General features: G+C 39.3%; 1 protein-coding gene across 1 annotated transcript in view; it reads left to right on the top strand.

Annotated features, from left to right (window-relative positions):
- The first annotated feature begins 3,440 nt into the window (after positions 1-3,440).
- WASL (WASP like actin nucleation promoting factor) overlaps positions 3,441-13,217 on the top strand; it is a 63,434-nt gene continuing 53,657 nt past the window's right edge. The window contains exon 1 of the mRNA XM_045495486.1: positions 3,441-4,043. Coding sequence (XP_045351442.1) covers positions 3,927-4,043 — 117 coding nt within the window. The 5' untranslated portion in view covers positions 3,441-3,926. The remainder of the gene's footprint in view (positions 4,044-13,217) is intronic.

Genomic DNA, 13,217 nt, shown 5'->3' with positions numbered 1-13,217 from the left:
TTACCTTAAAGAATCCTAGCAAAGAAAGATGAAAATAAAAGTAGTAGAATAGATTCTGAGTCAAGGAAAGTCAAATGGAAGAAATTAAAGAATTGTCTTCTTTTTACTTACATTCATAGTCATTTTAATACAGCATATGCATTTTGTATATATATGAAAATAAAATACTTACGGTCTTCTTAACCTAGCTGATAAACTTCAAGACACTTAGTGGAAGGGAAATAGAATCTTCCTTATTTCCTGGACCAAATCCAATCTCTCACACTGGGTAAAAAGAATTTGAGATAAGAAAATAACTTGCCAAAGAAAATAGAAAGAAAGATATCTTGTGTTCTGCCAAATAGAGGATATGCTATCAAGCATGAAAGAAGAAACTTGCTAAGACTTTGAAACAAATCAAGCTGGTGCTGTTTGGTCTCAGGCTGAACATGGAAAAGTAAAATCCTTGTATGCATGGTCAGAAGGGAAAACCCCAAATATTGCTTGTTCACATGCTCCTAAGAGTAAGGAAGTCATATTTCCAAGGTAATGTTCACACTAGCATTTTCCACATTTTAAGAACAGGGAGTTGGAAAAGGGTCAAAGAAAAGTAAAAAATAACAATGAAGGAGTAGAAAATAAGAACTTAGGTTGCAATTTTGTGGACAAAATAACCACATTTTAAGTTCTGAGACAAAGCTAAAGAAACGATTTGGACTTGGGGAAAAAAAAAAGGTCTACGGTGGTGATAATTTTCTATCATCATTTCTAAACAAAAAAGAACAAGGGCAAATGGAAAATTGCATCTAGAATTAGATAAGACATTTAATATTTTCTGAAAGAAAAAAAAACAATTAAAACAATAGTCTAGGCTACCAAGAGGTTGTGAAATGATTAGAACCTAGTAGGTCTGAGCGTGGGATAGATACTTCAAGTCATAGCTGCTGTCCTTTCAACTAGCCTCTCATAGTCGTCTGCTTTTTCCCATAGATCTTTTCCACATCTCTCCCCCCCATCTTCAAAACAGTTTGGTGGTCTATAAGCTTTTAAAATTTGGCATTCTCACATAAAAATTGCTTTCAGCTTTTATTAACTAATAAGATTAATATTAGAAAATGTAATAGCATAAAATATTATCTATTGTAAAGAGAATTACAGAAACTAATATGATTCTGTCTCTAGATACATAGTTTTAAAAAGTTTTGTAAATTTGGCATACTGGCACATATATCGTCCATGTGGCATAACCTATCGCCTAATTAGAAATTCTGCGAACAAAGAAATTATGCCCCCAACTCACCACTATGTTTGGAGAATTGCATAGAGTTCTAAATGCAAAGGACAGTTTTTGACCTATTAGGCTTAGACGGAACAAAGATAAAAATACACATTTCACCTCAACTCTTGATTGTTAGTTAAGGGAAAGCAAGCAGACCCTAGGCAAAGGGAAAGCAAGGAGACCACAGGCAAGGATGGTCAATGATGAACAAGTAATATTTGAATAACCACTACGTATCAAGTCTTTCACAGATGATTTGTTGGTAAATTTTACAACTTTGAAGTAGGTTTAATTATCTCTATGCTACACCTTTATTAAATAGAAATTATTTTCATTTTACAAATAAGGAAACCGACTCAGAGCAGCAACTTGTCTAAGGCCCATGAAATTATATATCTGCACAGCAGAACAAGAATTCACAATTAGGCCGATCTGAAGCCTGTATTTGTTACTACCCTGGTTCACAGTTTTGACAATATTAAGATTCTAATTTATTTGTCAAGAATATGTAGTGCTTTCTGCTGTCACTGTGGTTTTAATCTATAGGAACCTCACTTTTGATGCCAGAGACAACTGATTTAGTGTCTAGGTTTATTTTGTTGGCTTCGTAATTCTGAGGCAACTCCAGGTTTACATTTCTGCTGCTTCCTAAACCTGATTATTTTATAAAAAGTCAGCTTTTTTTTTTTTTTTTAAGTTGAGAGAGAGAGAGAGGGAGAGAGAAAGCATCATGGGGGAAGAGGGGCAGAGGCAGAGAGAGAGAGAGAGAGAATCTTAAATAGCCTCCATGTTCATTGTGGAGCCCAATGCAGGACTTGATCCCAGGACCCTGGGATTATGAACTAAGCCCAAATCAAAAATTGGACACTCAACCCACTGAGCCACCCAGGCATCCCTACAGTTTGATTTCTTAAATCACTTTTCCCCTTAACATTATTAATCGAGTTTAATTTTGAAATATCCATATTTTTTATGAGGGCTCCCAGGACTACAAGATCTCATTTTCCTTTCTAGATTTATTCCTATTAGCTAGCTTCATAGGGGCAGCTATAATTTAAAAATTTTATATTTTCAAAGTGCATTGATAATTGCTTATAAGTCTCTTTAGTACATAGATGATTCGTATTGGAAGCTATCAGAGATGTTATAATTAAATGGTTTTACCAAATTTCATTTGGCATAGCATGGATGTTAAGTTTAACATATGGTAACTTTTTTGTTTATTGAAATTGAATGTAAATTCATTAGTAAACCTGGTGATGGAGATTATACAATAAATGAATAAAGTTTAAAGTGGCAAAGTCAGATGCTTAGTACTGCAGGGGGTATTCTTTATCATTTCCTTAGTCCAAAACTTCATTTTACATTTGTTTAGTACTTAATTTACTTGAACAAAGGGGGTTATCTTAGTTAACTTTCTGAGGCATACACATTTAACAAAAATTCTTGAGATTTACTTCTAAGGATTAAATCAGACAACGTACTTCCATTTGTGAAATATCCCTGAATGGGCATATTCGTTTTGGATAAAAAGAAAACAAGGTCTTTGGGGTGTGAGAAAAAAACATGAGAAGGGGAAAAAGAATATTTTCCAATTCACAAAACGGGGAAAAATATGTTCAGGGTACTTCAGAGAAAAGGGCTTGAATTTAAATGTTACAAATACATGTATCCCACGCAACACTCCAGGCGAAGGGTAGAAATCTTTTTTCCAAGTGTGTTTGGTTTTTGTAGCATCCATCAGCAGGATCTCTCTTTCACAATACTGGGAGAGGCCTGTTTGCTCCTCCACTTCCACTGCTGAAGTTTGGACAAAGTTTGAGAAACCCCAGGCACCTGCGGCTCTGACCTAAACCACCGAGGAGCACAGGGGAGAGCGTCACTTCTGTCTCCAGATTCCAGACCTTTTTAACCCTCAGTGTAGACGCCTGGCCTCCGCACCCCAGAAATAAGAGCTATTCGGGGAAGGGGGACCTGGGTCTGCACTGACGCTTCGCGAAGGTGTGCGTCCACAGAACAGGGGCGGACAGGGGCGGGCGGCTCTTCTTTTGTGCAGGCAGCTGCCACCGGGCGCAAGCACCGCAGGAAGGAGGCTAGAGCCGTGGGCCGGTAAGCGGAACCCCCGCCCGGCGTCTCACCGTGCAGTCCGCGTCTCACGGTGCGGTCCACGACTCGGCCGGAAGGGGGCGGGGCTTTGGCCCGGCGCGGCGAGGCCGGCCGCGGCGTGGTTGGCGGGGTGAGCTCCTCCGGGGCCCGGCCCGCAGCCGCGCGTTTCCGGCGCGCTCCCCCGCGTCCTGCGTCCTGTGGTCTCGTCCGCCCCCGCTGCCATGTTGGATTGTGCGGCCGCCACCGCCGCCGCCGCTGCCGCCGCCGCTGCCGCCGAAGAAGGATTGGAGGAGGAGTTGGGAGTTTAGCGCAGTCGCCGGAGTACGAGGACAACGACCATCCGGCCAGAGCCTCGCCGGGCGGGAGCTGGGAGCTTCCCTTTCTCTGTGCGGCCTGCCGTTGGCTCCTCCTTCCCGTGGCCTCCTCCTCCTCCCCGCGCCCGAGGAGCTGCGAGATGCTGCGCCTCTGATTCCCCTCCTCCCGCCCCTGTCACCGAGAGGGGAAAGAGCACTCGCCTACTCTCCGGAGACGGCCCTGGACTCGCAACCCAGCCGGCGAAACCATGAGCTCCGGCCAGCAGCAGCCGCCTCCACCGCGGAGGGTCACCAATGTGGGGTCCTTGCTGCTCACCCCGCAGGAGAACGAGTCTCTCTTCACTTTCCTCGGCAAGAAATGTGTGGTCAGTGGCCGAGACCCGCGTCGCCACCCCTGACGTTACCTCTCGGGCCCGGGCTTGTGGGCCGGGAAGTGGGAGTGGGGAAGAAGGCGGGAGCGGCGCGGGGAGGGTCCGGCTCCCGGCCAGGCCTCCAGCCAGCCCGGCTCCCCGGGTGTTGGGCAGTGCCGGCCGGGGCGGCCGGACACCGCCTCCCGAAGTTGCCCGTGAGCTGGGAAGTGTCACCTCTGCAGGCCTGCCCTGGAACCCTGCCTGGCCGGGCCCAGGTCTGCGCCCTAGCTACTGGTTCAAACTTTGCTCTCAGGCCACAAGGGGATTTATTCTTGCACGAGCTCCTCGATCTTAAAAACCGGGCCTCTGTACCGGCCCTCGGTTCACCTCCTGCCGCTTGATCTGGTGGGGTTGGGGGGGGGGGGCTCCTTTCACAATGGCAGAGGTTTCAGGAGTGAGTAGGTCGAGGAATGAAGCCCAAATATGAATGAAGCGGACCGGAATGTGGTTTTTAATCCCCGTTTAGGATCTCAGGAGGGGGTGAAGTCTAGTGCATCGGTTCAGAATGAGAGCAGGAAATGCTACTGCTCCCCATTGCAGAGAAACAGCGTTTATTTCTCCAGCAATCTCGACCAGGCCTGGTTTCTGCTCTCCTCCCCACTGATTTTTTTTTTTTTTTTGCATTGGTGGGAGGAGGTGCTGTTCTCCCCACAACCATGCGCAGGGGAACCGCAATCTCTAGTAGCTCTTGGCCTTTTGGGGCCTGAGAGTGATTCTTAGGTTGGTGCTGTGCGGCCTGTTCCAACCCCAGATGGCTGGTTGGGAGCAAGCAGTTCTGCTGTGGGAAGGGGAATGTGTGTTGTTGACGGAAGCATTCATTACATTGGCTGCTGGCACTTCTGGGGGTGGGGAGGTTCTGCTCTGTGGTGTAGGCCTTGTCAGGCTGCATCTGACTGCGGTGGCTGGGTTGGACCCTGGCTGATTTTGTTGAAACGCTGTTGGGGTTCCTTTCTCCCCTCTTTGCGTGTTAGCACCTGCACAGCATGTGCCACAGGAACCCGGGGAGCGCCGACTGAAATGTCAGCAGAGCAGTGCAAAGTCACAACTGTTGTTAGCAGTGTTAAATCTGCCCAACTGGGCTACACCTGCTTGTTTAAGAGGTTAGGATTGGACAATTTCTGGAAAGTTACCCTATGAGTTAATTGTTAACTTCATAGGAATCAACCTTTTGTATCCTGTTGGAGATTGAATTATTACATTTAATTCAAATGTATTTTACATTTTACTGATAAGAATGAAATAAGACGACTGGCTTAATATCAGTGTTTTGAGAAACAACTTTAAAGATAACCAAGCCCCCTCCCCCCCTTTTAAACAAATGAGAAAACGGAGCCAGTGAACCCTAAGTCACACAACAATTTAGGAATGTAACCAAAACTAGAAACCAGGACGCCTGATGCCTAGTCTCTTGTGCTTTCCACTACATCATGTTGTTTTAGAATGGTTTCTTCCCTTGTTACTGATTTGTTTCAAAAAGTGGTGCTAAAGGAATTATCACTTTTTTTACCCACCAAAACCTGATAAAATTAGAGTGTAAGATTCTTAAAGCAGCACCAATTTTTGTATATTTTTGATTTATGAGAATCTCCAGGTTTTCAAATGTTACATTATTTGCAAATGAAAAATTTAAAATTTTGCCAGTCTATTTACACTTGCTATGAAATCTGTGTCAGAAAGGAAGTAGTTGTATTGTTTGACATACCAGACACATTAACTTTAGGCAGGAAGGACATTACATTTAAACGTGAGTACACCGACTGATTGCTTTATGCTTACCTGTAATGTTTCCTCGTTTCAAAATGAAAGATCTGAAAGAATACTGTGATTGAGAAAGAGAGCTTTCTTTCTGGTTAGCTTAAGTGGATTGCTGAATACACTGTCCGTATTCAGTGCCCAATATCTTTATGTTGTCTCTTACTAGTCACCTTTACCTTTTGAATTTCTGTCATTTAAAATCACACTCTTTAGTGGCCTGCTCTTGTGGTATGAAATTTTTTGTGAAGATTAATATTTGAAGTCTCCAGTTCTTTGAGAGTAAAGTAAGAAAGATTGTTTTTTAAAAAAAATTTTTTTTAACATTTATTTATTTTTTGAGAGACAGAGCACAAGCATGGGAGGGAGGGGCAGAGAGAGTGGGAGACACAGAATCCGAAACAGGTTCCAGGCTCTGAGCTGTCAGCACAGAGCCTGATGTGGGGCTTGAACTCATGAAACAGGAGATCATGACCTGAGCCGAAGTCGGGCGCTTAACCGACTGAGCCACCCAGGTGCCCCAGAACGATTGTTTTTTGAACAATCCTTTTTTTCCTCTTTGCCCACTGTGTGGCTTTTTGTAGTTTAAAATAATAGTGAAATACATTGTCTTATAAAAAGAAAAAGTCAAAAGTCAGACCAAATTTGTTAGGGAAGAAGTGTATTTAGAGCTCTAACTAAGAATTCAAGAAATGAAACAGTAGTTATAGTCCCAGTTCTGGAGGAGCTGCATTCCTTCTGTGACTCAACACATATATATTGAGTAACTAAATGTTGAGGTCAAAATCAGGGTTGATGCCTGCCCTCAAGGAGCTTACTATGTCTAAAGAGGGAAACAAATGTGTAAGCTGATGAGTAAGTCAATACTTCAGAGTGATGTATAGGAGGCTGCATGTCTCAATGCAAAATGTCTTGGCTTTGTAGTCAGCACACAAGAGTTCAAACTCAGATGGTCACTTACGACAAGTTTGTTTTGTTTTTTTTTTTTAATCTTGTTTTTAACTCCCTGTGGTAGAATTGGTTTTCTTATTTCTAAAATAGGGATTCTGTCTTATGGAGTAGTTTTGTGGATTAGAAGGACCATACGCAAATATATGGATGTTATTATTTTTTGTAAAAGTTTAGGAGATTAAAAGAGAATGGTGGGAGAGCAGATGAGTGAAAGTTTTTTAGGATGGGTGATACCTGAATATTTAAGATTGGTAGGTAACTCCCAGGTGGATAAGAGGAATGAAACAGCTTGGAAAGTTGGGACCTACTAATAGTTTGTTATGGAGCAAGGAGAGTTTCTGCCTAGGTTCTCAAACTTAGGTATGCATTAGAAATATTGTGGAGATTACAAATACTGCTAGGTCGAATCTCTAGATAATATTCAGTAGGCCTGAGGTGGAACTCAGGCATTTCTATTTTTAGTAAGGTCAACAGGAGACTTGAACATATATCACAGTTTGAGACTCACTGCTGAAGTTTACTGTTTCCTGATAGGGTATTCCTGAAACACATTTGACATGTTAATATGTTTCCCTTCAATCTTGGATGTGTATTTTGTGAGTTAAGATTAAATTAAAACGAAGTTGGGTTTTTTTGTTGTTGTTTTACTACAGATTTTCTCTAACCTGTTAAGATATCAATGTGTATTTCATAGATGTAAGAGAGATACAGTTGAGGAAGTATTGCACTAGTTAGTGGGGGACCACAGGATCAGATACGACTTTTAGAAAGTTTGGGAGAAAGGTGAAAGCACCAAAGAAGGCAGATTGAAGGTAGTAACAGTGGAGACAAAGGAGATCAGGTAGGTATTTACAGCAGTCCACATAAGATATGATGAGGGCCTGAATTAAAGCATTGCTGGTGGGAATTCCAGGACATTTAAAAAGTCTCTAGTAGGATTTCATTCCCCTTAGATATAGCAGGTGAGGGAAGAGAATTGGGTTAAAGACAGGTGTAACCACCAGCAGAAAAAGGATGCAGAAACATACATACTTCACTAAATGGAAATATGTCTGTATATTAAACTCTAGATTGGTGATTGGTTTCATGGAAGAAGTGAATCCTAAGTAAATCTATTTTGCCACAGTTTAAAAAATAGATTTTGTGAAAGTTGAGGTTTCATTTGAGTTATATGTGATATGTCAATATATGTTATATACTTTTACCTAAATAGTTCTGATGCAATTCACTAGTTGGTAGTATTTTCTTGGAACAGTTAAGAAGAGTTAAAAACAAGATCAGGTCTTGTTTTGTAGTTAGTTTTGTTGTTTTTCATGTACTGTGATTTAGCTTACTTTCTCTAGAGTATATGCCATCTTGCCAAGTGGAGTTTAATATATATAGTGCTGAATAAGTAAGAAATTAAGGATTGGGAAAAATAAAACCTCATACTACCTCTCTACAACCATCTGTGGTCCAAATGGATTAAGTTGGTAATGTTGACTGATGCTTTTCTCTGCCACATTCAACTAGTTTGTTTATTTCAAGATTTAGTGGTGCATAAAAAACCATTTTTATTAACCATCTTTAATCTTTATTTCTTTTGATTCCTGAGCACTTGTTTTAACCTACTTATATTCTTTCATTAGATTTTTTATTTTCTCACCCTATATATAATTATGGAAGATTAGACCTTATACCTACGTAGTCTATGATTTTTATAATATCTAGCATACAGATCACTGAATACTTATTAATTATAGTTGCTAACTCATTTATTCCCTACGAGCTCATTCAGCATTTCTCATTGCTTGATCACGTTGTTAAAATCTTCAATTTCCGATGCAAGTTTTATCTGGACTTAAATCTTCCTTTATAAGAACAATGTGGTTTAAGTCAGCTGCTGAACTAATATAGGTGGTAAGAGTAGCTGTCCAACTGTTACTTTGTTTCTGTTCTAAATTCTTAAATAGGTTTACAGGGAGAGGTGCCTAGATGGATCATTGTTTTGATGAAGGCCTGAGTTAAGACAGCATTGCTGGGAAGTTAGGGCCGAGAATGTATTTCACCTTGAGTATGGAAAGAGAAAAAAGGTTAACATTTGGGATTTGGAATATGCAAAACTGAAAGGGCAACCTTGTATAGAGGAAAAAGGTGAATATAAAAGTGTCTTGTCTGGTAGACTATAAGTATAGGAGAAGATTTAGAAGAATACAGCAGATCTTGGCTATAAATCCCCTATTTCTTGTTATTCTTAGCTTATAATATAGGGAAATTTCTCAACCAGTAAGAGCCTTAGTGTTTAGATTTGTAAGATGGGCTTGCTTAAGGATTTCAGAGAATAATGCTATAATGTATGTAGAGTGTTCTGGCTGTTTGGAGAAGCATGTGAGAAAATGGTATAAAGATTTTTAAAACGTTTTTAGTTTAAGTGTTAGATTTAACAGCTATAGTGAACTAACTTGGTTATTTTAGAGACTGATACAAAGTTGAGGTTTAAAAGAGTAGATAGAGTTGGGCTTCATTATAAATTAGTCTCTTTAGGACTTTATAGAACCCAGCATTAGTATAGAGGTCACTTTCACTGTAAAGATGGGAAGCAAAACAAGTTCATACATTCTTGTCCACAGTAATATATATCGTTAACTGTAAGTATAACTCTTAATCGGTGTGTGACTGAACAATCTAATATTTTTAAGTGGTTAAGTATTGTTTAGTAATTAGGAAATGTTTAGTATACTTAACTCTGTTCGTATATATAGTATAACAGAAATATATCCTGTTTCTATCTATTGTATCTGTCAGTATTATAAAATTAGTGGAGGATTAGTGACTATAATATCAGTATAGGAGAGTGAGATTATTTAGACAATATTAATTTCACTTTGGAGTTTATGTGTTATATCGGAATTGTGACCCTTTTTTAAAGAGACCAAATAATTGGGTGTAGAGTAATGTTGAAGAGGCATATTTAGAAAAAAACCCTTTAGAAAATAGAATCAATTGAAAGATTTGTAGTAACTTCATAGTTCAATTACTATGGCTTTCTGATAGTTTACTTAGTTTCTCAGTATCCTTGACTCCGGGGTTCCTCTGCTATAGTGATTTTTTAAACTTATTTTTAACTTGACCTGAAGATTTACTATAGAAATATGTCTTTGTAAAAGGAGAACTCATTAAATACCAGATAAATTGAAACAAAAGGGAAATATGAAAGACATCTAGGAATATAAACTGCTGTTAAAAATGATATGAGATCAAAAATTATCATAAGCCAAGCACACAGTAATCTTTGGACAATGAAATGTTTTTCAAGTTTCATTTTACAGTTAAACCCTTATATTAGATTTGGAGAAGCTAAAACTATGTAGTATTTTTAAGTATTAAAATAGAGGTGAAATTGTGTATTTATCATGTCTTTGGTTCCAAAATAAAAAAAATTCAAGTGAAATTCTCCCTCCACTATGGTGAATTTATGTTGCCATAAAAATATCAGAGGATACCTAAATACTTGAGAAATTTTCATTATAGTAAAGGAGCTAATTGATTTGTATGCAACACATAAAGCTAATCAGAAATCCAAATTTCCACTGTTTTTATTAATGAAATATCATCGTCAAGTATTGAGGATTTATTGAGATGCTAACACTCCCCCAGTATCTTCAAATACATGGAGGGAGTAGGAAGATTCAGTTCTTACAACTATGTTGTTTACTAAGTAGCTGGTGAGGACAAAAATCTTGCATAAAAAGATATGTTTCACTAGCCAGCATATAATAAAAAATTAAATAATAGGAAAGATAGATATATCACTGTGGCATTTGCTGCATCATTGTGGGCCTTGAACATGAGGACCTTAAATGGTATACAATTTGTCAGGAGCAAGGAACCACCTGAGTTCAAGTAGAGGGAAACGTGTACGTTTAGAGTAGAAAATTGGCATGGAGTGTTAGGAAATATTGAATAGACTGGCTTGGCTAGAAATGAGAATAGTATTTGTTTCAGAACATAATGATAAGTTTGAAGGGTAAATTGAGGCCAGATTTTGGAAGACTTTGAACTTCAGACTTAGAGGTTAAACTTTAGTCCTTAAGTTACTAGTAAAGAGGCAAAAAAAGATTTTTCATTAAAAAAGTATCAAGATAGGAAGGATCTAGAAATGGGGAAAATTAGAAATTACATTCATAATGGGAATAATTAAGTAACAGTTTAAAGTTTACTAAACATCTTATTCATTCTCTCAGCTGACCTGGCCTGGCTAAGGAACCGGAATTGTAGCAGCATCTAGAACAAAAAAAGGGTTATGAGGGATAGTAACGTGGTCTTTGTGCACATGGTGGACACTACCTGTTGCCGATAGCACTTTCTCTGCTGTGTCCAGATGCGGTCTCTGAGTACGCAGTGCATCGTGCGGGCAGCCACTACCAGTCGGTCCAGGTTCACGTAGATGAATGACATCTAGTTGCCATCCCAAGGTTATGTAATGGCAATGTTGTGAAGGAAGAAATGGCAATATTCAGTTGGCTGTGTGAATTCCAGATGACAACAGAACATCTGATGGTAATAGCAAGATAGTAGAGATTGTAGGAGTAGAGCTTTTGGAATCCTTTGCAGAGTGTTGATTATTGAGGCCTTGGGAGTGAATTCAGTCTGTGAAGGTGTCAGCGCAGGTCAAGATTGCAGAGGGAAGTAGTCTAACCCATATTTGCCTTGGCCGGCATGTGAGAAGGATGGGTTTCATTGAGGAGTTGGAGGCAGAGAGGTATGTTTTCTTTATCATAAAATTCGTATTGTACATGCTGTTCTGAAACTTAACTTTTTCACGTATATTAATATATATTTCATATGTTTCCATGTCCATTTATATCTGTTGCATACTTTTTATTACTGCATCCTCTATTTTGTGAGTTTCTTGTAACTTACTAATCTCTGTTGATGGGTGTATTAGTTTTCTGGGGCTGCCATAACAAAGTATAACAAACTGCATGGCTTAAAAAAAGCAAAATTTATTCTTGCTCACTTAGGAGGTTAGCATTCTGAAATCAAGGTGTCAGCAGAGTTGGTTCCTCCTGGAGGCACTGAGAGACTTCATCCCATGCCTCTGTCCTAGCTTCTGGCATTGCTGGCAATCCTTGATGTTTCTTGGCTTTACTCACGACTCTAATCTCTACATATGTAATCACATGGTGTTCTTTACCTGTGTCTTCTCTTATAAGAATACCAGTCATTGGATTAATGTCAACCCTAATGACCTCATCTTAACTTGGTTACATTTGTAAAGATCCTCTTTTCAAGTAAGGTCATATTCATAGATACAAGTGTTAAAACATAAATATATATATATATGTATGTGTGTGTGTATATATATATATATATATATATATATATATATATTTTAATGTTTGTTTATTTTTGAGAGAGAGAAAGTGGAGGGAGAGGCAAAGAGGGAGACACAGAATCTGAAGCAGGCTGCAGGCTCCGAGCTGTCAGCACAGAGCCCAACGTGGGGCTCGAACCGCTAACTGTGAGATCATGACCTGAGCTGAGGTCAGACGCTTAACCAACTGTGCCACCCAGGAACTCCTCAACATATCTTTTAGGTAGACATAATTCAGCCCAGAGCAATAGGTATTTTTTTTCTCTCCAAGTTTTTGCCTTTAAAAAACATATATGTTTCTAAACATACAATGAACATTCAAATACATATTTTTATGTATCTTTTTGAAGTAATTCTATTGAATAAATTCTTTTTTTTTTTTTTTTCAACGTTTATTTATTTTTGGGACAGAGTGAGACAGAGCATGAACGGGGGAGGGGCAGAGAGAGAGGGAGACACAGAATCGGAAACAGGCTCCAGGCTCTGAGCCATCAGCCCAGAGCCCGACGCGGGGCTCGAACTCACGGACCGCGAGATCGTGACCTGGCCGAAGTCGGACGCCCAACCGACTGCGCCACCCAGGCACCCCTCTATTGAATAAATTCTTAAGAAATGATGTCAGAGGGCATGAGCATTAAGAATGTTAATATATACTGCTGAATTGTTTTCCAAAGCAGTTGTTTCTAAACTCCATATATTCTTATCAACACTAGGATTTAAAACTCATTTTCATTTTGACAGATTCACGGGTCCAAAAATATATATATATATCTGTTTGGTTTGTAGTTTTTGGTGAAGTTAAACGTCTTTTTATGTCTGTTTATAGATATTTCTTCTGTGAATTGTTTGTTCTTTGTATTTAGACAATCTTTTTCTACTGGGTTTTTTCTTAGTGATTTGAAGAATTCTTTAGAGATGGTAATTGTATATTACAGTATTTTTTTGGCAGTTTGTCATTTATCTTTTGACAAAGCATATTTGGTATTCCTGGTCATTGCAGGGGTTTTAAAGTTTTGTAAAGTTAAATATAATAGTCTTTCTGTTATATCAAGTTTTTATTAAATAATGTG

The sequence above is a fragment of the Leopardus geoffroyi genome, chromosome A2 (assembly GCF_018350155.1).
Source record: "Leopardus geoffroyi isolate Oge1 chromosome A2, O.geoffroyi_Oge1_pat1.0, whole genome shotgun sequence".
NCBI lineage: Eukaryota > Metazoa > Chordata > Mammalia > Carnivora > Felidae > Leopardus > Leopardus geoffroyi.
This window is presented reverse-complemented; position numbering and strand designations above follow the sequence as displayed.